Below are 21,274 nucleotides of genomic sequence, written 5' to 3'. Positions count from 1 at the left end.
GGTTTTCTTTCACAGCTGAGCTCTCCATTGCTAGAATCTGATCCAGGTAACCCCCAGCAAAGCTGGATACTCTGTTCTTGCTACTAGCAGTCATGTCTCAACCCACAGCAGGGGTGGCTATAAACTTTGGGGCTCAGAGACACCTTTGATGACTCCCAGTGTACCTTCCAACCCACATGGGAGGTGCTATGTCATGCTGAGCTAGTTCCTCTGCACCCACCTGCTTCCCTGTCCCATATTCTGTTTGCCTTCCTGGGCATGGGTGAGCACCACCTAGTCCTGCTGCAGGCATCTCTAATCAGGGGCCAGGGGCAAAGACCTCCTAGCAGAGAGGAAGAGGAGTTTGTGTGGACAAGCTGCTCCTGATAAAGGTGCCAGGCTCGGGGTGGTGGGGCTGGAGAGTCCCGTCCCAGAATGGGAGGTGTCTGCCCAAGGCTGGGGTGGCTCCAGCAATGTGGCTCTGGGAATTGTGGTTTCTGGATAACTGAGCTCCTGGTAACCTGCAACAATTTAGGCTGGACCTTTCTGACTGTCTTTGCCCTTTCTCTGTCTCTTTCTGGGTGCGTATGAGGCAACTGGAAGCCAATTGGCTGCAGATTCTGGCTGGACCTTTTTGAACGTTAGGTCTTAGGCATTGTTTTCCCATCCTGAGAACTCCCCAGCCCTGGCCCTCTGTACTGGGCCTAGAGCTCCCTTGGCCTCTCCTGGGCCTCAGGAACTCTCCCTACACCCCTCTTTCCTGCAGGATGCCACAGCTGAGCCTGTCCTGGCTGGGCCTGGGGCCAGAGGGAGCCTCCCCATCACTGCTGCTGCTGCTGGTTGGGGTCTCTTGCATCCTGGCCCGCATCCTGGCCTGGACCTACTCCTTCTATGACAACTTCCGCCGTCTGCGCTGTTTCCCACAGCCTCCAAAACGAAACTGGTTCTTGGGTCATCTGGGCCTGGTGAGTGTGGCAGAAGGACACCTGGGGTGTCAGGGCTGGTGGATTTCTCCAGGGCTGGTAATCGAGGTGGGCTGGGATCTGAGAGGGCAGAGAAGTGAGGGAGGAGGCTCCTTCATTCCTCAGCTGACTCCCTCATTGTTCTGCTATGCCACCCAGGCCTCTCTCATCTCCTTGTCCCTGACCCCCAACCTGCTTAGGATCCTTTCCCTGCCTGTCTTCCCACATTGCTGCACCTTGAGGGGGCTCCTGAAGAGGGAAGTGGCCCCTGGCATTCCCACCTTCTCCACTGGTGGACTTGAGGCCTCCTGAGGGGCACTGTCCAGGGTCGGCTCTCTGCCCGCCCCATTTCCTGTGTCTGCCCTTCTATGGGCTGATGCTTTCCACAGGAATTAGTTGTGACCCCCCACTCCCAAAACACAGGACACAGGTGGGCCAGAAGACAGGTGTGGGGAGTGTCCACCCCTGCCCTTCCTGGGGCATCTTCCTCTTCCTCTCCTCTTCACCACTAAGATGTCCCAATGGGCCCTTGTTGCCCAACCTGTTTAGAAGTTGTTTAGTCACTTCCCCTTTCAGAAGCTTTTTAAAATGCTTTCCTTCTCCATACCTTGCCCTATAACTTAGAGTTGCTCTGCTTTGAGGAATGTGGCATTAGTCTGTTCATTTGTAACGGCAGGAGTGATGGACATGTCTGTAGAGAGGGGGCACAGGAAGCACTATGCACAAAGCCTGGTGTATCTAAGATGCTCATAGGTGAAAACCACTGTCCTGAGGGACATTTAGAGTTCTCTGCTGCCCTGGGGTCTGCTGAGAACAGAAGGTTCTTGTGTGCAGACTCTTCTTGGTAGCAGAAACTGAAGCCCACATGAACCAGCCAGGTCATGAAATGTTGTGTAAACCAGCCTTAGGGACACGTCCTAAGGCCACACTGCTGCCCACAACCCTTTTTCTCACACCGTGGACACCTCCTCACATGATTGCCCCGGTCTGCAACCACTCCCAAAATAAGAAAATACTTTCTCCTGACCTAAGGTGGGCCTTTCTGAGAGCAGACAGCATCTTCTTCCTCTGTCCTAGGATGCACCCTTGGGGTTTGGAGATGGGCCCAAGATAAGGGGCAAAAGGAAACAGAGATTCCCTTCATCTTTGCAGAATCAGGATACACTATTCACTGTAGAGACTGCAGCATGTCCTCATGCTGCGGGGGGCAGGGAGGAAGGTCCTGCTGTATTAGTTACAGATTCCATAGGTTATAGCCAAGCTTACCTTATATATATATATATGTACATGTTAGTGGGGGGAGAGATAGAGATAGTAGGAGAATGAGAGCTAGAGAGAGAATTTATTATGTGAATTGGCTGACATGATTATGTCAGGAAGCCCAGTGATAGGCCATCTGCAAGCTGGAGAACCAAGACACTGATGCTGTAATTGAGCCAGAACCCAAAGGTCTGAGAAGCTGGTCCTCATATCCAAGGGCAGGAGAAAGTGGATGTCCCAGCTCCAGAAGACAGAACCAAATCCCCTTTCCTCTGTCTTCTTGTTCTATTCTGGCCTAAATGGATTAGATGGTTCCTGCCCACAGTGGGGAGGGCAGATCTTCCTTCCTCAGATTACCAATTCTAAGGTTAATCTCTTCTGGAAACTCTCAGTGGCACATACCCAGAAATAATGTTGACTAGCTATCTAGGCATTCCCTAGCCCAGTCATGTTGGCACCTACAATTAACCATCACAGGAGATGATGGCTCCTGTCTTGCTTGCAGGTAACCCCCCACAGAGCAGGGGATGAGAGCCTCACTCAGCTGGTGGCCACCTACCCCCCAGGGCTTTATGACCTGGATGGGCCCTGTCTCCCCCATCATCAATTCGTGTTACCCCAACATTATCCAGTCTGTTCTCAATGCCTCAGGTACTCATCTGAAACACCTGGTGGTGGGTGCCACAGCACATCCAGGTCTTCCAGCCCTACCTCCCTGAGCTTCTTCACGTCCCCTGCAGTACCTCAGCCCCTTCTTCTCTCCCCTCTCTCAGCCACCACTGTTTTTCTTTCATATATTCACCTCAGTGTCCCCTCCCTGAAATGCCTTCTTTCCCTTTGCCCTGGTGTTCTAGGCACTGCTGAGGCCCCAAGAGGTTTCAATCCAGGACTTGTCCTGATAAACCCACAAGTTTGAGAAGATGACTGTAGACAGAGACATCCATAATTTCACTTGGTCAGGAATGGGCCAGAGGGAAGTAAACTGTGATAGCTTTGAGGAGAACCCCTGGGGCAGGCTGGCAGGCTTTCTGGAGGAGGAGTTTCTGGAGCTGGATCTGGAACAATGAGCAGAATTTTCTTAAAGAAGAGGGAAGACAGAGGAAGTGGGCACTGTTAGCATTGAAGTTCTGTGGCTAGGCCTAGCATCAGCCTTGCCTGTTTCCAGGCCCAGAGCAATAGAAAACATGGTTCAGACTTCAAAATGCTGAGTGACTCTGGATAGGTCCTGTCTTTCTCTGTCTGCTGAGGTCTCTTTCAGTTGTGAGTGATGAACTCTCAACTACATCTATTTTAAGCAAAGAAAAGGGGATATATTGAGTGTATAGTTCAGGGAGGGTGGCCTTCAGGCACAGCTAGATCCAGGCCTCAGTGTCATAGGCAATCTATCCCCTTTCAGTTTTACCTTTTCCTGTGTCACTTTTCTTTTCAGGCAGCTCTTTCCTCTTGGTGTCAATGATGAGTCCCTGAAGTTCAGTGTTCATGGGAAAGTTCTCCTTTCTCCCAGAGTTCCATAGATGGGCTGTGATTCACTTTAGTTGTCCTGGCCTGAGTCCTGCCCAGTCTTGGCACATGTGAGACTTCCAGAGTTATTGCTTTGATGGTGCAAGTGAACATGATAGATAAGGACTCAGGCCCTGAATTCAGACAGATGGGCTGAGGTATCAGGGATGCCTCTTACTCTGGGAGAGTCCACAGGCAAGTGACTCATGTTTGGAGTCTCAGTCTCTTTATTTGGAAAATGAAAAGGAGGAGAACCCAGGTGAACACGTGATTGGGATTAAAATGGGGGATCGCTTTTTCTTCCCTTGCAGCTGAAGGATCCGGAGTGTTATGTGTGGACAGCACTGGGAGGAAGTCCAGGGAGAGGCTAAGCACAGACACAACAATGAGATGCTGCACAATGAGGGCTCAAGTCTGGGTCTCTACCTTGCAAGTCTTTCTCTCTGGAAGCCTAGAAGAGCCTGACTTGGGTCTTGTTTGTTCTTCTGCAGATTCAGAGCTCAGAGGAAGGTCTCCTGTACACACAGGGCCTGGCGAGCACCTTTGGGACTCTGTGCCTCTGGCGGGTGGGGCCCCTGCACACAGTCATCCGCATCTTCCACCCCACCTTCATCAAGCCGGTGCTCTTTGCTCCAGGTAGACCCAGCACTGGCTGCAGCTTGCCTGCTGCTGAGGTCTTTGTGCTTCCTCCAGCTGGTCTGGTGACCTGAATGTAGACAGGAGGGACTGAGGTGGAGATGACACTGCTGCTGTCTCCCCCTGACTTCCACCTATCTTACCTTTGGTCTTGTCTGCTTATATTTGGAGTATGTCTGATGTAAAGTCATGTCTGCTGTAAAACCAGATCTTGGTCATATTTACACCTGGGGGTCTATGGAGCTGGTCGTGTCTGGGGCTTAGCTCTGGCTAAGACATCTTAAAGGTTTTTTTGGTTTTTGTCTGAGAAGCTGTTTGAGATTGTCTTTTTCTCCTGCTGGTCACATCTAGAACATGTTTGAGCCTTGTCCAAAGTCTGGAAACCAAAGTGCTTTTGTGGACTGTCTAAGATAGGTCTTAGTGTATATTCAAGTCATGCCTGCAGAACAGTGTGGGTCATATGTGCACATCAGTGACATTAAATGGACCACAATTTAAGTCCTGAGGACTGTTTATGTTGGACATTGAGGTCCTGTGAGACCATCTCAGGTCCATGTTAGAACACATTGTGTCATGGTCAGGCTTGTCATTATTTACATATCAGGTCCATGTCACATGTCCAAGGTCCATGTCAGGAGGTGTCAGAGTGCTGGGGCAGACAGAGTCTCCTAAGTCACTGTGAAGGTATTTTGTGGATTGTTGAGCTATGCTTGGGTGTTGCTCATGTCAAGTTGCATGGGGCATGCTGGGTGTTGCTCATGTCAAGTTGCATGGGGCATGCTGTGCCATGTTAGAATGTGTTATTGCTCTACTGTGTTTCTGCACCCTGGTCTGATCTGCTCACCTCCCCCATCCTCCCTGATTCCTCTGCCCTTGGTTCCTTTCTTGCTATACTGGGCTTGGAGGGAGAAAGTGCCAACCTCAGGCTGGGATCCTGCACCCCCTACCCAAGTCCCTTCTCAACCCCTTTTCCCAGCCCCTAATGGTCTTTGTTCTGGCCAGCCAACATCGCACTAAAGGACATGCTCTACTACAGCTTCCTCAAACCCTGGCTGGGTGAGTAACTGCAGACAAAAGGGGTGGGGACAACCTGTTCAGGTCACAGGAAGGCACTCCCCATGCCCACTGCCCTTGGCTGCCTTACCAGGGGATGGGCTCCTGCTGAGTGCTGGTGACAAGTGGAGCCGCCACCGTCGCATGCTGACACCTGCCTTCCATTTCAACATCCTGAAGCCCTATATGAAGATTTTCAATGAGAGTGCAAACATCATGCATGTGAGTTCCTTCAGCCCAAGGCTCCAACTGAATCTTTGCAGTCAAAGGGGCCTCAGACAGTTCTGGAAATTTTAGGTCTACTGGGTGGCTTGGGGCCACTGCTCTTCCTCTCTGAACCTTGGTTTCCTCATCTGTAAAATGGGTATAATAATCCCTACTTAAAAGGTGGTAATGAGTGATGACCCAGTACATAAAAGATGCTCAGAGGTGTCAGCTTCTCACAGAATTCTTGTAAACTCAAGAGAACAGTGATGATGATTGCATAGTAACCATTTCTAAGTACAAACTGTTCATCAGTTTAAAGCAATAAAGGTCTGTGAATGCTACTATGTATATGGGACAGTTGGCTGATTCTTCTGTATATAGATGGGATGTGTCATAGTATATGGTCAGCTATGGTTCCATTAGGCAATATTGCTGATCCTGCCTCAGTTCTCTCATGTGTGGGGCTTGGCTATCTTTGGGCTGATCTAGGATGGTTCTGACTGGGACAACTGGACTCTCCTCCATTTGATCTCTCCCTTAGGAAGGAATCCCAGGGTTGTTCACATGGCAGAGACAGTTCCAGGGAATAAGAGGAGATAGTGATGCCTTTTGAGTCTTAAATATATTGGAGTTATTACCTAACCATTTGTCTACATTGTATTTGACCATAGAAAGCCAAAGGTCCACCACAGAGTCAAACAGGTTGTCCCCACCCCTTTCACCTGCAGTTACTTCCCATGTCTTAATGGAAGTTGCTGAGAAATAATATAGCAAACAGTGTAGATATGGGAAGAAGTCAAGAATTGGTAATAAGGGTTTTGTGAAGTGCCTATGGTTTAATGTGTAAGCTGACAAGTAAACTGTTTACTATTTCATGGATTCTGTCAGAAGACGGGGTCAGAAGGAAAGTGCAGTTTATTACTCATAGCCCTGCAAGCAGCATGTGTTCATTTGAATTCTTTCTCCAAGCCACCCAAATCCCATGGAGGTGACACAAGTAGGCCTTGATAGATGCCTGCTCATGGAGCATATTGCGCTACATGGAAGTAGTATTTGGCTTAGGGAATCTGCTTTAATAGCAATAAGATACAGGGGGTCATTGCCTTACCCCTCAATGTCATTCCCTGTAAACACAAGTCTGAGAAATGACCCAGGCGAAGAAAATCAGGGCTTTGCATCTTTGGTCTTCCCAGCAAGGATGCTCAGGGTGCATGGAGGACTATGTCTCCCAAGATAGGGATATTTTTGTATTTCATTTGTAACAAGAGAGCCAAGAAAACTCAACATTTTTTCTGAACTCTTCTTATTACAGAAACAATGTCATGTGCCAATTCCATGATATGAGCATATATTTTATAATTTAATTTTAACAGATCTGTGAAGAGAGTTAAACATGTTAAAATGGAGAGCCACAGGGATAAGGGAGTTTCTTCAGGTGAACCCAGCTAGGAAGTGAACTAGGAATGGTGAATCAGGGGTTCTTATCTGTTTTTTTAAATCAAGCACCAAAGCAGTTCAACTCAACTGTTATTGAAGACGTGACAGGCAGGACATATGGGAAAGGCAAGGAGTTAACCAAGGGTACTCAGGGCAAAGGAGTGAAACTGGAACCTACCTCTCCTGACTCCCAGCCTTGGGTCTTCATCTCCACATAATAACAGCTTCTGCTCCCCTTGCCTCCAAACCTTGCTCTCCCTGGGAATGGGTTCCTGGAGCAGAGGATCAAAAGGTTGGTTCCATTTCAGTGCCTAGGGTTGGAGAAGAACTCAAGGGAGTTAGGGTCCCACCCTCCACCTCTGTCTTCTATGTCTAGGCCAAGTGGCAGCGCTTGGTCTCAGAAGGCAGCACCCATCTGGACATGTTTGAGCACATCAGTCTCATGACCTTGGACAGCCTGCAGAAATGTGTCTTCAGCTTTGACAGCAATTGTCAAGAGTGAGTCCTTCCTCAGGGCCTGGGAATATTGGCTATGGACCCAAGGGTAGAGGTGGGGATAGGAGGACAGACCAGGGCAACTAGAAGAGCCTTCCTGGAAGAGCTCTACTTGGCACGATATGGGGAAAGGAAGAGAGAAAGCATAGTATTTTCTGGTAGCTGGAAGTGTTTGAGTAAAGGCAAGGAAGCTAGGATGAGCTAAATATGTGCAACACTCACTAGAATTGAGGTTGTAGAGGTAGACAGGGGCTAAATCTCCAGGACATTGAAAACTTAGGAAAAGTGATATGAACTTTACCATGAGGTTTCCAGCGAGCCATCGAGGATGTTTGAGCTGATGATGGGCATGATCAGAGCTGAGCTGTGTGGAGAACTGGCTGTCATGCAGACACTAGAGTTGGCTTTGGATGCAGGAGGCTAGGGTGGGAGTTGGGCTAGGAAACAGTTGGAAGAGGATGAAGTCTGAGCTGTAGAAGCAGAGGATCATGATGTCCAAGCTATGCTCTGGGTGCCTAGTGGCACATAGGCAGCTTAAGGAGGTGGAATGCTGGGAAAGGAGAGAGTTTGTAGCTTTCAGTCTCATGGCTGATCCATTCTATGTATCTGCGGGGCCATCTGTTTCTGGAGACTCAGTTTCCTGATGAGAGATAGATTCTGGTTGTAGGTGGGAGGTGCTCTTGAGCCTTAAAGTGGGTTACATTGTTTCCTCCCTTATTCCTTTATCTTCTAGGAAGCCCAGTGAATATATTGCTGCCATCTTGGAGCTCAGTACCCTTGTGGCAGAAAGGCACCTGCAGATTCTCCTACACCTAGACTTCCTGTACTATCTCACCTCTGAAGGACGGCGCTTCCGCAAGGCCTGCAGGCTGGTGCATGACTTCACAGATGCTGTCATCCAGGAGCGACGTTGCACCCTCTCCAGTCAGGGTATCGATGACTTCCTCAAGGCCAAAGCCAAGACCAAGACTTTGGACTTCATTGATGTGCTCCTGTTGAGCAAGGTGGGTTTCCTGGGATATGAATTCAAGTGTTAGAATGATGCATGGTGCAGTGGTGCATGTCAGTTTTCCTGGTTACTTGGAAGGCTGAGGAAGGAGCATTGCTTGAACCCAGGATTTTGAGGCTGTAGTGTGTGATGGTCATCCCTGGGAACACCTGCTACACTTCATCCTGAGCATTATAGCAAAGCACCTCTATAAAAACCCAAACAAATGAAAAAAGAGTTAGAATAGATTTAGAAAGAAAAATGTGGACTTGATCCAGAGGGCGTTTGAGTGCTGTGAGAATGGGAGGGACAGATTAAAGAGGTTTTAGAGATAACTGTCTAGAATGCAGCCAGCAAAGACTGATAAGTTTGAAGTTGGGAAAAGTCTGAGTTTTCATTCTATTTCCAAGTTAAGAAGTTAGTCTGCCACATTTGTTATCTCTATGTCAACATGCATATATCTGTGTTTATACCTTTGTCTATGTCTTTGTGTATGTTGGTGTCCATGATACATTTTGTGTATGTCTATGTCTTTGTATATATTTCTTTGTATCTATGTCTGTGTCTTTGTCTTAGTACATGTGTATGTGTATGTCTGTGTTTTCATCTATGCCTACCTTTCTCTGTGTGTGTACGTTTCCATGTCTATGCCTTTGTGTCTTTGTCTATGTCTTTACCTGTGCCTTTGTTTTTATGTCTATGTATATGCGTTTGTTTGTGTCTTTATCTCTTCTGACAGATGCAACCCCTGATCAGAGAAGCCCATTTCTTACTGACAGAAATAACAGCAGCCAGAGTTAGACTGTGGCACTGGCTACCCAGTCCTAAATTCCCCTGAGGATGATGCAATGCTTCTAACTATATGTGCTGCAGAGTTTGCTCCATAGGAGAGGGTCTCTGTGTTATGAGTCTTGGAACTTATATAGGACAGCTGGCATATTTTCCCCTTCCTTGAGAGAAAGAATGAGAAAGAGGGAGAGAGAGAGAATTTTTAAAAAATATTCTGAAGCATTAAAAAATCTGCTATAGTGAGATGTTGAAGTATATACATTTACAACCCAAGTTTTTTCAGGGGAGATATGATTCTCTGGATTTATTACTCTAGAATGTGAGCAAATATGTTTGGAGCAATGCTTACTCTCTGACTTCCAAGGCAAATGGCCATTTAATCATCCTGTAACCCAGATTACTAGTAACTTTTCCTTCAGGAAACTCTCATCGTGCAGTAACAAAAAGATTCATCGATTATTGATTCCTTCCACCAAGCACAAAAGAAGAGGCAAGTAATCCAGGGAGGACACCTATAGGGTGAAGGCTCTGGTCATGGTGACCAAGAGAGGTCTAGGGATTTCTTCCTTGCCTTTTGGCCAAGATCAAGTGTGAAGAGAGGTCTAGAAGTGCAGGGTGGGCTTGTGTTTCTGGAAGGAGGATGAATCTTTGAGATTGTCTCAGGTTAGACTCAGGAGCCTTCAGAGCTAGTGTGATTTGGGGGTTCTTGCCTTCTCTCCAGGATGAAGATGGGAAGGGGTTGTCAGATGAGGACATAAGAGCAGAAGCTGACACCTTCATGTTTGAGGGTGAGTGTCCCAGTGTGGGACTGCATGGGGTCTTTCTATTCCAGGGACTTGGTGGGTGGACCCTGGATCCATCCTTTCCTTTCTCCCATTCTCCCTGAGGGTCTCAATGCCTGGGTGCTGTCCACACGTTGGTGAAACAGTTCAGAAGCTTTCCTGGCTTTCCTGGCTGCCCCTCAGGCCATGACACCACAGCCAGTGGTCTCTCCTGGGTCCTGTACCACCTTGCAAGGCACCCAGAATACCAGGAGCGCTGCCGGCAGGAGGTGCAAGAACTTCTGAGAGACCGTAAGCCTAAAGAGATTGAGTGGTGAGTGCAGGTCCTCCTGGCCTGTTCCTGGCTCTGTTTCCCAGGTGGAGAAGAGGAAAGGTGTTTTTGCTGATTTTGCCACTATCACTTAGTGGGAATAGGAGCAGAGACCAATGGTTGGGCTTGGTACGCAGCTTGGTTAACAGGGGAAAGGTTGCAAACTTTGGGGATAAAAATGATCTGGGCTGCTGAGTATGTGAGGATACTTCCATGAGTTTGATTATTTTAGATGCCACAGATAAGTAAGATCATGCAGTATTTGTCTTTTTATGCCTGGCTTATTTCTCTTAGCTTAACGTCCTCCAGGCTTATCTGTGCTGGTGCAAGTGGCAGGATTTCCTTCCTTTTAAAGGCTGAATAGTATTCCCTTGTGTGTTTATACCACAGGGGAAATGAATGTTAAATTAGAGAAACAATGATGAGAACACATTCTTCTTACACTAACTGAGACTCTAGGGAAGACTAGGGTTATCCTTGACATTCTTAACACCTGATGCGATCCCCTCCTTTTCTCCTGAGAGGTCTGTAGAGCTAGGGATTTCCTAACTATCTATTTATAACATCTCCAAATGTATATCCATATGCTTTTTGTCATTTGGTATTTATATATATATGTATATACATGTATATGTGTGTATATATACATTTTATAACTTGTTCCTTTCACTCAGCAGCTCTGTCAATCTTATAGCTCTTTTTGAGTGCTAAAGTTCCACATTTTATTCTGTTCACTCCATGTTATGGTGAAGTCATTTAAGTAAACGTTTCTAATTATAATGGATAGTGCCAAATGGCCTTTCAGAATCTCTGTACTGATTTACCTTCCAGGCTGCCGTATGTAATAGGACCAGTGATCCTTCTTTCCTATGTTTGTATAGTATTCTATTGTGTGGATGTGTCATAATCTATCTAAACATCTTCCTATTGATGTGTATTTGAATTTTTTCAGACTTTTGGTAAATTCAACGTAGTGCAGTCTGCACGCATGTACAGTGACAATTGCTTACATGTGGGAGCATCTGTTCAGGACAAATTCCCAGAAGTGCAATTGCTGAATCAAAGACAGTTTTTATTGCCTAATTTTGCTTACAATTGCAAATTCATTTCTATTAGCTGAGTTGGATGTTACCAGTTTTCCCATAATTTGACCAAAAGCATTGCTGTATTATTGAATTTTAAATCATTGTCAATTTTTACATTTCTTCTTTCATTGAACATTTCTTTAAATAATAGTGAGACTGAACATCTTTTGCACATGTTAATTCATTTTTAATACAACTGATTGTCTTTTCTTTTTTTTCCTCTCTCTTTTCTTTGAATCATTTAAAATATTTGCTATTATGAATGTATATAAGGCTTGGCACCTGTGACTCAAGAGGCTAAGGCACCAGCCACAAACATCTGAGCTGGGCGGGTTTGAATCCAGCCCAGGCCTGCCAAACAACAATGACAGCTGCAACCAAAAAATAGCTTGGTGTTGTGGCAGGTGTCTGTAGTCCCAGCTACTTGGGAGATAGAAGAATTGCTTGAGCCCAGGAGTTAGAGGTTGCTGTGGGCTGTGATGCCATGGCACTCTACCCAGGGCTTGAGGCTCTGTCTCAAAAAAAAAAAAGAATGTGTATGAAATTAATCTTTTCTCTCTTTTTTATTACAAAATATTGCCTTTTGAATGGGAGGGGGTACTTTTGGTTAATTTTTGTGAGGTCATATTTGTCCAAATTTTCTTTTACATCCACACTCCTGATCCATTTCACAAGGTTTTGTGGGGCTTACTTTACCAAATGTGAAGTTTCAGGTATTCATCTGTCTATCTCTGAGCTCTCTATTCTGTTCATGTGTCTGTTTTTCTGTTTTTGCAGCAGTGCCATACTCTTTTTACTACTAGGACTTTATAATAGATTTAAAAATCTTTGATATTTTGCTTTCAAATTGGCCTGCTCTTCGTGATCTTTCATTCTGCCAGAAAAATTTTAGAGTACACTAATCAAGTTCCTAAAAAAATGAGGTAGATTTTGATTTGAATTGCATATGTTCTATTAGTTGACTTGAATATCTGATTGATTTATGGAATAAGGACTACTTCTTAATATTGACATATACTATCCTCAAGTGTAGTGTTGATTGATATCCATCTAGTCAAATAACCTTTTACTAGAGTTTAAAATATTTCCTTAGACATTTTATCCATGTTTCATAGAACTAACCCTTAGATACTTTCTTTGCTATGAAGAAATGTATCTTATATTTTGGGCAAGTGAAATTTATACGTTCATTTGGAATATAGCAATTTCACATTTCTTGCTAAGTTTAATTTATTTTATTTTTTATTCAATCATAGCTGTGTACATTAATGCAATCATGGGGTACAATGTGCTGGTTTTACATACAATTTGAAATGCTTTCATCAAACTGGTCAACATAGCCTACCTGGCATTTTCTCAGTTATTGTGTTAAGACATTTATATTCTAAGTTTAAAACAAGTATTTTATATTATAATTAGTAGCATCTTTTCTTTTATCTTTCCCAGATAGTTGTTATTTCTACATAATACTAACGACTGATGGATATAAATTTTGAGTCCAATGAATATAGTAAATGCTAAATACGGTGCCTCATAAATAGGAACATTAGAGATCATTTAATAAAAGTTCTTGGGACAACTCAGAACTGCCTGGAAAAAAGTCAGTTCAATCCTCTTCTCCTGTCTTATAGCAAGATAATGTCTATGATAAATTTTTGAAATTTATAAAACAAGAAATCTTAAAAACCCTAAGCCATGGGACATTATTTTATAGCTCCAGAGTAGGGAAAATTCTAGTTTGACACAAGTCTCAAGAAATATACAAGAATAGATTGATAAATGAAAAATGACACAGAATAATGCTATAGCATATATATGTGTGTGTATACATACACACTATAGCATAGTATACACACACACACATATGTACACACACACATAAATGCTTAAAAGTAGCTATAGAAAAATGCATTAAAAACAATCTAGGCAACTTGTGTTTGCGTATGTGGAAAGTGTGTTCTGAGCCGTAGAAGTGGGTAGTGTTTTATAGTTTTCAAATTTTAAAACAGTTTAACGTGTCAGGTATTAACATTTGAAATAGTCACACAAAAAGAAGAAAGAATTGTGCTCCCTTATTGGAACTTGAATGTTTATAAGAGTTGCTCAATTGGACAGCACCTGTAGTTCAGTGGGTAGGGCGCCAGCCACGTACAGCCAGGCTGGCAGGTTTGAGCCTGGCCTGGGCCAACTAAACAACAATGACAACTACAACAATAAAAAAATAGCCAGAGTGTTGTGGCACGCACCTGTAGTCCCAGCTACTTGGGAGGCTGAGGCAAGAGAATCACGTAAGCTCAAGAGTTTGAGGTTGCTGTGAGCTGTGATGCCACAGAACTCTACTGAGGGCAACAGCTTGAGACTCTGTCTCAAAAAAAAAAAAAAAAAAAAAAAAAAAAAAAAAAAAAATATAAAAAGAGTTGCCCTATGAAATCTATTGTGTTTTCTAAAAATAAAATCATTATCTGCCAAAATGATACATTTACCTCCACATTTCAAATTGCATTACTCTCCTTTTATTCCTAATTGCATTTGCTAATATCTCAAGTACAATGATAAAAAGTGTGAAACATTGGATTTGTGTATTGTTTTTCCTTACTATATGCTTTATTTTTATGTAAATTTGTTAACTTTTTCTAATTGGCTTTTGGATGTTGTGTTTTCTTCAGAAATATCCTTTAAAAATACCTGGCTAAATTTTCTTTGGTACTTTTCTAATTCTCTGTTTTTCTAATTCTCAAATATTAGATTCTTGAGGAACTTATTTTGTTACAGGGAGAATAGGCTTCCCTGGGAAACATAGTAGCTGGAAGATTCCATTTCTGTCTTTGCTCCCTGGATAACTGTTGGGGGGCGGGTGTTTCCTTAGGGACGACCTGGCCCAGCTGCCCTTCCTGACCATGTGCATTAAGGAGAGTCTGCGGCTGCATCCTCCAGTTCCATTGGTCTCTCGCTGCTGTACCCAGGACATTGAGCTCCCGGATGGCCGGGTCATCCCCAAAGGTGCCCACAAGGCAGGGGGAGGAGGCTCCTGGGCAGGAAGAGGGTCCCATCAGGCAGTGGGGCCCTGTGCTGACTATTCCCTCCTCTTGCATAGGAGTCATCTGTCTCATCAGTATTTTTGGGACCCATCACAACCCAGCTGTGTGGCCAGATCCAGAGGTGCTGACCCCCCCCACCTCATTTTTTCCATTCCAGAGGTCCTAGAGGAGGGGGCAGGACTTTGACACAGAAATCAAGATGTCCTCTTTCCCTCTACTACTAGACACACTCTCCAAGGCTGGCGGTCCAGAGAGACTTTATCTGGCAAGCCTGTCTCAGTCCTTCTGTTTCTCCTCCAGGTCTATAATCCCTCCCGCTTCAACCCAGAAAATATCAAGGAAAGGTCACCCCTGGCTTTCATTCCCTTCTCTGCAGGGCCCAGGTGAGGGCAATGGTGGTCTGAGGTGGGGGTGGGGTGATGGGTGTGAGGATCTGGGCATGATAGTGGGCAAAATGGGTAAACTGTAGGTGGTCAGAGTTTTGGCTGTCCTTCCTGCCCCTCCTCTGGAGGTTGTGTGCAAAGATCTGTAAAGCAGGAATTGTGTAGGTCTAAGAGGAGACAGACAGCCTGGCTCTCAGAGCACTCTCCTCTGTCTGCTATTGTGAGTGGGGGGCTGGAGTCGGTGCCAGGATAGGGGAACACGCAAGCCACTTGCCCTCTGCCCTTCAGGCTGATCATGGTAGAGGTAGAGGTTTCTGGGGAAAGTTCCAGGCATGATGGGGCCCAGTTGGGGGTCCTGGGTCTAATCAAAGTCCCCACCTCCTCCCCAGGAACTGCATCGGGCAGACCTTCGCCATGACCGAGATGAAGGTGGTCCTGGCGCTCACGCTGCTGCGCTTCTGCATCCTGTGTGACCACACGGAGCAGCGCAGGAAACCAGAACTGGTCTTGAGAGCCGAGGGTGGCCTTTGGCTGCAGGTGGAGCCACTGAGCTCTGGTCCATAGTGACTCACCACCACCTGGCTTTAGACTCACTCCTTCCCCGCCCCCGACACTTTGTGGAAATTCCCAGGAATAAAACTTTGCTGTTCTCTCTGTCTGAGCCTCACCCAGAGCCATAATGGGGCACTTGGGGACTGCTGGGATCCAGGGGGTATGCACGGGCATGTTGGGGTGGGACTGGTGTCTCTGAGTCCCCAATCCTATCTGCCTCTATGGCTGACCATAAGACCCTCTGACTGATCCTAGGTTCTCTCAGAGTCCAAGTATGGACTTCCTCCTGTGAACAATAGGAACATGGGAGGCATTGGAGCAGGAAAGGAACTAGGATTAAGGATGGATTTATGGAGCAAGATTGAGACTCTGCCTCGAGAACAGTAGGGGCAGACCCCTAAGTCGTTGTCAAGACCGCCCCTGACCAGCCCAGAGTACAGGGGAGTAGGCTGACAGCTTCAATCCAAGTAGCCTATCCAAGATTCTTAGTTCCCTTCCTGCTTTTGCCAGTGTCTCACCCTGTGTCTGCCCCTTCCCAGTGGTCCCATCTGTGACACCTTCCCCTACCTCTACAGAGTCCCTCACTCCCATCTTCTGGGCCCTTGATGCTGCCCAGGAAGCCTGGACACCATGTAGTGATTGAGGCCACTCAGGAGCTCTCACAAAAGTGTCAGGGAAGGGCTGATCCCTCACTTTTTTAACCTGCGGTTTCTTCCTTCACTCCCAGGCTACCCTGGCCCATCTTGGGGTGGGGTGGAGGGAAATACTATCCCCTTCAACTCTTGAGATTCAAAGCCAGACCACTGGACACAAATACCAACCCCCAAAGCAAGGGATCTAGAGGCAGACTGCTTGGGCTCAAGCCTGGGCTCTGCTGTGACTTGGGCAAGTTGATTCTCCTCCTTGTGCTTCAGTTTCCTCAAGTGTAATCATGGGGACAGCAGCATTACCTAACTCAGGATTGTCCTGACGACTAAAGGACTCAGGAGCTATGGCTGGTGCACAGTGAAATGATTTATAACATGGCCATTATCAGTTCCTCTCTCAGAAAGCCTTGTTGTTAAAGGGTGTTGTTTTTCAAGATAGTTATTTCTGCCATGAGTTTAATGAGTGTGCCTTGGAACTCAGAGTCAAGATTCTAACATTGGTACTCATTGAATCATCTGCCTTCCCACAGAAGGCTTTGCATACAGGAAGTGTTTTTTTTTCTTTCTTTCTTTCTTCGTTTTTTGGAAGTGTTATTTTCTGAGAACAGTGGGGGCACTTAGAAGTGCAAGAGAGTGGAGAATAAAAAAATCACAGTTAGTATCTCAAAATAAAATTCTTCTACCAATATTCATCTGATTTCTTTGCACCGCCGAGCCCGGCTGATTTTTCAAATCCCCTTTCCAGCTGATCTCCCTCGCCTCACTTTTTTTTTTTCAGTCTTTCATATGATTTATTTTCTCCCTTCAATCATAATAATATGATATCCAAATTTTGTCTTAATTGGTGGGTCTGTAAACATAGGTTTATCCTTCCCACTTATAGGCAAGGCAAATGCTGCTTCTTGAAAATGTCCAACATGGACCCTCTGGTCATCCAACCCAAGTCGCCCCCTTGCCTGGTTTTATCTTCACTATATTGTGCAGCCACTTTACTGAATCTCATTCCAGACTTTAACTTTTCCATGGCTTCCATGATTTTGCCCTGTTTTTCACATAGAATGTGTCTGACCTTTACTGCATTGCCACCACATTTGGGACGCTGAGCCTTCTTGTCAGAATTGTCACTTCCAGAGGCTGCTACCCCTTTCCCTTTTCTAGAACTGGTTTTTCCCTTGAGTGGCATCTTTGAAACTTGTCTTCCAACACCCAACTGCTTGCAGTTGCATAACTCCCTCACCGCACTTTACTGGGTCTCCTTGGTCTTGGTTCTGAACTCCTGAGACTTAGCCTTTTCCCGTCTCAGGGCCTTTGCACTTGGTATTGTTTCCTGTGCCTGGGATGCTCTTCTCCAACTATTTCATGACTGAGTCTCATCATTCAGGGCTTGACTGAAATGCCATCTCCTCAGAGAGTTTCTTTGCTATCAAAGTATTAAACATCCTGGTAATTGCTATCCTGTGACTCCATTATATTTCTGTTAGGTCTTAGCATCATATGAAATAATTTTGCATATTTGTTCACTATATGAAATATTTACTATTGTTAAAATAGTAATAGTGATATTTATGAGAAACTTAAAGAATCTTTGGTGCTCAGATGGCCCATAGCATGGAACTGGACAAGTGTCAGAGCAATCTTTTTAACTTTCATTAAGAGATTCATTGCCAAAGAGATATTTCACAAGCCTTCAGGGTAGAGTCTGCCATGCAGTGTTATGTAAACCCACACATTAAAAGATGTTCTGGAAAAAAATATGGATCTACAGTTACAAACATTTGGAATTCTTGAGTTTGGTACAGGTAAATAGATTTATTTCAGGCAGGTATTCTCAGAGCATTTGAAAGTCTAATGTGGCTGAGAGTTTCCACAAAGAATTTAACCATGTACTGTTTTGGAAATAGGGTTGGTAAAGGAAGATGATTATTATTTACTAAATGCCTATGTGCACCAGTTATACTACGATATAGATGTCAAAGCACAGGTTGCCTAGCTCCGACCAGACTGGGGATTTGAATTAGGTACCAAATTAGGAGTCGTAATTCTTAATAGAGCTGTGAAGAAATTGAAAGCTTAAAGTGAACTCATGTGAGGAAGGGGAAGGTGGCAATCATCAAGAAATTAATAGAGGGTCTCCTTTGGAGCATCTGGTGTGGGCGGCCCCACCTCCTAACAAATAAATCCACAGAATTTGTCTGAGATAACCCAGGAATTCCCCTCAGAGAGGACAGATGTCTTCCTCTCTCTTGCCCTCTGCCTCTTCTTGTTTTTCTCTCCTTTTCTAGGAGGGTGTACACGGTGCATCTCAATGAGTTTTGCAGTCTGAGAGAGACTCCTCTATCCCGTGTTTACTCCAGACCTCTACAATAAATAGAGAGAAAATAGTGCCCACAGGACTCTAAAGGGAATTCACTACACTGTCAGCCTCCTTGAGCAAAGTCTTCCCATATTGAGCAACTGGAAAGGGGTCTTTAGACTGCTAGTCACTCTAACAGCCATGACTATTGATAGCATGATGGTCCTTCCCACCTACAAAGAAACCTGACGGGGAAGTGAACCTAAACACAAAGAGAACAAATGCAACAATAATCAACACAGTCACTCACTCAACAGGGCAACCCACATTCACTTCACATTTTCCTAAGTGCATGAAAGAGAAAGAACCAGATGAAACAGAACTGACCCACAAGGTACAGATGCCATGGAAGAAAGAGAAGACAGCCCAAGGATTTGCTCATTTCTATTTGTTACAAGCACAGCTGAGCAGGAGAGGGCTCTCTATCAAGGGTTGAAGAAGCCAAGTAAGATAACAAGTCCCAATTACTGTAACAGTCAAGACTTTCATCACTTACTGTGACAGTGTAAGTGTGAACTGTACCAAAGAGAGCCCAGCTGCCCCAATCCACTTTTCCCCCCACCATTTGACAGTCTGGTGGAGCTCACAGACATGGAGGTTGTCTCACCCCTGTGGAATCCCTCACCAAAAGTACTCTTCAGTTTTATGGACCTGCAATTTCCATGAGGGGGGAAATTTGAGAAGGGCTAGAGGTAGAAACATACTGAATCATAGTGGGGAAAAATGTCTTCATTTTTCCCTTCTTTTTCTTTGATTAAGGTCTTGGCAGAGGTGCTTACAAAACCCATCTGGGGAAGGCTCCCAATATAGAAAACTTTCAATGCAGATCCTGCACTAGAAATGCAGATAGGCATGAGATCGTGGCAATCCTTGCCTGCAACTCTTGTAAAAGACTGAGGTGAATTGGTTGTGCACCAAGTCTGGGGTGGAGAGGGAAGTTTCTGGCAGGAGCCCTACCAGGTAAGGCCTGTGTAATTGCCCATGTTCAGACTTAAAAGATCACATGTAGGGGTTTATTGGGGTTTTTTTGGAATTCAGGGAACTTTATTGATGTTACATGACAAGGTGGGGCTCCCTAGACCCCTCCCATTCTTCAGGGGGGCTGGTGTGGAAACTGTGTTGAGGGGAGATTCTCAGTGAGGTGGGGGACTGAGCGGGCAGAGGTACCCCAGCACCTGAGGGCCTCGCTCTTCCTCTCGTGCTCTGGCTGGGGCTGATGGTCCGGGGGCTCTTACTTCTTGGAGGCCATGTGGGCCATAAAGTCCACCATCCTGTTGCTGTAGCCAATTTCATTGTCATACCAGGCAATGGGTTTGACGAAGTGGTCATTGAGGGCAATACCAGCCCCAGCATCAAAGGAGGAAAAATGGTGTCACTGTTGAAGTCAGAGGAGACGCCCTGGTGCTTGGTGTAGCCCAAGATGCCCTTGAGGGGGCCCTCTGTTGCCTTCTTCACCACCTTCTTGATATCATCATATTTGACAGCCTTCTCCAGATGGCAGGTGAGGTCCACAACCAACATATTGGCAGTGGGGACACGGAAGGCCATGCCAGTAAGCTTCCCATTTAGCTCAGGGATGACCTTGCCCACAGCCTTGGCTGCACCAGTTGAGGCAGGGCTGATGTTCTGGAGAGTGCCATGACCATCACACCACAATTTCTCAGAGGGGCCAACCACAGTCTTCTGGGTGGCAGTGATGGCATGGACTGTGGACATGAGTGCCTCCATGATGTCAAAGTTGTCCTGGATGACTTTGGCGAAGGAGGCTAAGCAGTTGGTGGTGCAGGAGGCATTGCTGACAATGTTGTTTTTATACTTCTCGTGGTTCACACCCATCACAAACATGGGGGCATCAGCAGAAGGGGCAGATATGATGACCCTTTTGGCACCCCCCATAGGTGAGCCCCAGCCTTCTCCATGGTGGCAAAGATGCCAGTGGACTCCACAACATACTTAGTGCCAGCTTTGCCCCATTTGATTTTGGTGGGGTCTCGCTCCTGGAAGATAGTTATGGGATTTCCATTGATGACAAGCTTTTTGTTCTCAGCCTTGACTGTGCCTTGGAATTTGTCATGGGTGGAATCATACTGGAACATGTAGCCCGTGTAGTTGAGATCAATGAAGGGGTCATTGATGGTTACAATATCCACTTTGCCAAAGTTAAAAGCAGCCCTGCTGTCCAGGCACCCAATATGACCCAAACCATTTATTCTGACCTCACTTTCACCATGGTACCTCGGGGATGCGGCTGGTGCTGCACTAGAAGAAGCAGCTGTCTGATGAATGGGAAGACCAGAGTGCCTAAATGTAGGTTTTTAACCAGGAGCTGGACTCGTCACTATTCTCTAGAACAGTGTTTTTCAACCTTTTTTATCTCATGGCCCACTTGAACCTATAGTTAAACTTTCACAGCACATTTAAATTATGATGATTAAAAAAAAGAGTAATAAAGAGAATATACTTCCCATTTGATCCTGCAATCCCACTATCAGGCATCTATCCAGAAGAAAAAAAAACCTTTTACTATAAAGACACTTGTCCTAGGCTGTTTATCGCAGCCCAATTTATAATCGCTAAAACATGGAAATAGCCTAAATGTCCTTCAATACAGGAATGGATTGGTAAGCTGTGGTATATATATGTACACTATGAAGTATTATTCAGCCATCCAAAAAAAATGAAGATTTTACAGCATTTGTAATAACCTGGATGGAGGTGGAACACATTATTCTTAGTGAAGCATCACAGGAAAGGAGAAGTAAGAATCCTATGTATTCACCTTTGATATGAAGACAATTAATGACAATTAATGACATGG

At 45.4% G+C, this 21,274-nt stretch overlaps 1 protein-coding gene and 1 pseudogene across 1 annotated transcript; one reads left to right on the top strand and one right to left on the bottom strand.

Moving 5' to 3' along the window:
- Positions 1-291: 291 nt before the first annotated feature.
- Positions 292-15,560, top strand: LOC100943471 (docosahexaenoic acid omega-hydroxylase CYP4F3). Its single transcript, XM_003796515.3, has 13 exons — positions 292-371; positions 746-944; positions 4,193-4,337; positions 5,340-5,393; positions 5,485-5,612; positions 7,411-7,532; positions 8,263-8,533; positions 10,028-10,094; positions 10,272-10,401; positions 14,350-14,483; positions 14,578-14,642; positions 14,822-14,904; positions 15,294-15,560. The coding sequence occupies exons 2-13, from the start codon at positions 747-749 to the stop codon at positions 15,466-15,468; spliced, it is 1,572 nt and encodes a 523-aa protein (XP_003796563.1). The 5' UTR covers positions 292-371; position 746; the 3' UTR covers positions 15,469-15,560.
- Positions 15,561-19,687: 4,127 nt separating this feature from the next.
- The window catches only part of LOC100953277, a 9,921-nt pseudogene continuing 8,334 nt past the window's right edge, over positions 19,688-21,274 (bottom strand).

The sequence above is a fragment of the Otolemur garnettii genome, unplaced genomic scaffold (genome assembly GCF_000181295.1).
Source record: "Otolemur garnettii isolate 467f Iridium unplaced genomic scaffold, OtoGar3 scaffold00105, whole genome shotgun sequence".
Lineage (NCBI taxonomy): Eukaryota > Metazoa > Chordata > Mammalia > Primates > Galagidae > Otolemur > Otolemur garnettii.
This window is presented reverse-complemented; position numbering and strand designations above follow the sequence as displayed.

What these genes read in the sequence shown, in the direction of transcription:
- LOC100943471 (XM_003796515.3), top strand. Translation starts at nt 747, where the DNA reads ATGCCACAGCTGAGCCTGTCCTGGCTGGGCCTGGGGCCAGAGGGAGCC. An exon ending in CTTCCTCAAACCCTGGCTGG is followed by an intron (nt 5,394 to 5,484) that starts GTGAGTAACTGC and finishes CTGCCTTACCAG; the next exon opens with GGGATGGGCTCCTGCTGAGT. An exon ending in ATGTGCTCCTGTTGAGCAAG is followed by an intron (nt 8,534 to 10,027) that starts GTGGGTTTCCTG and finishes CCTTCTCTCCAG; the next exon opens with GATGAAGATGGGAAGGGGTT.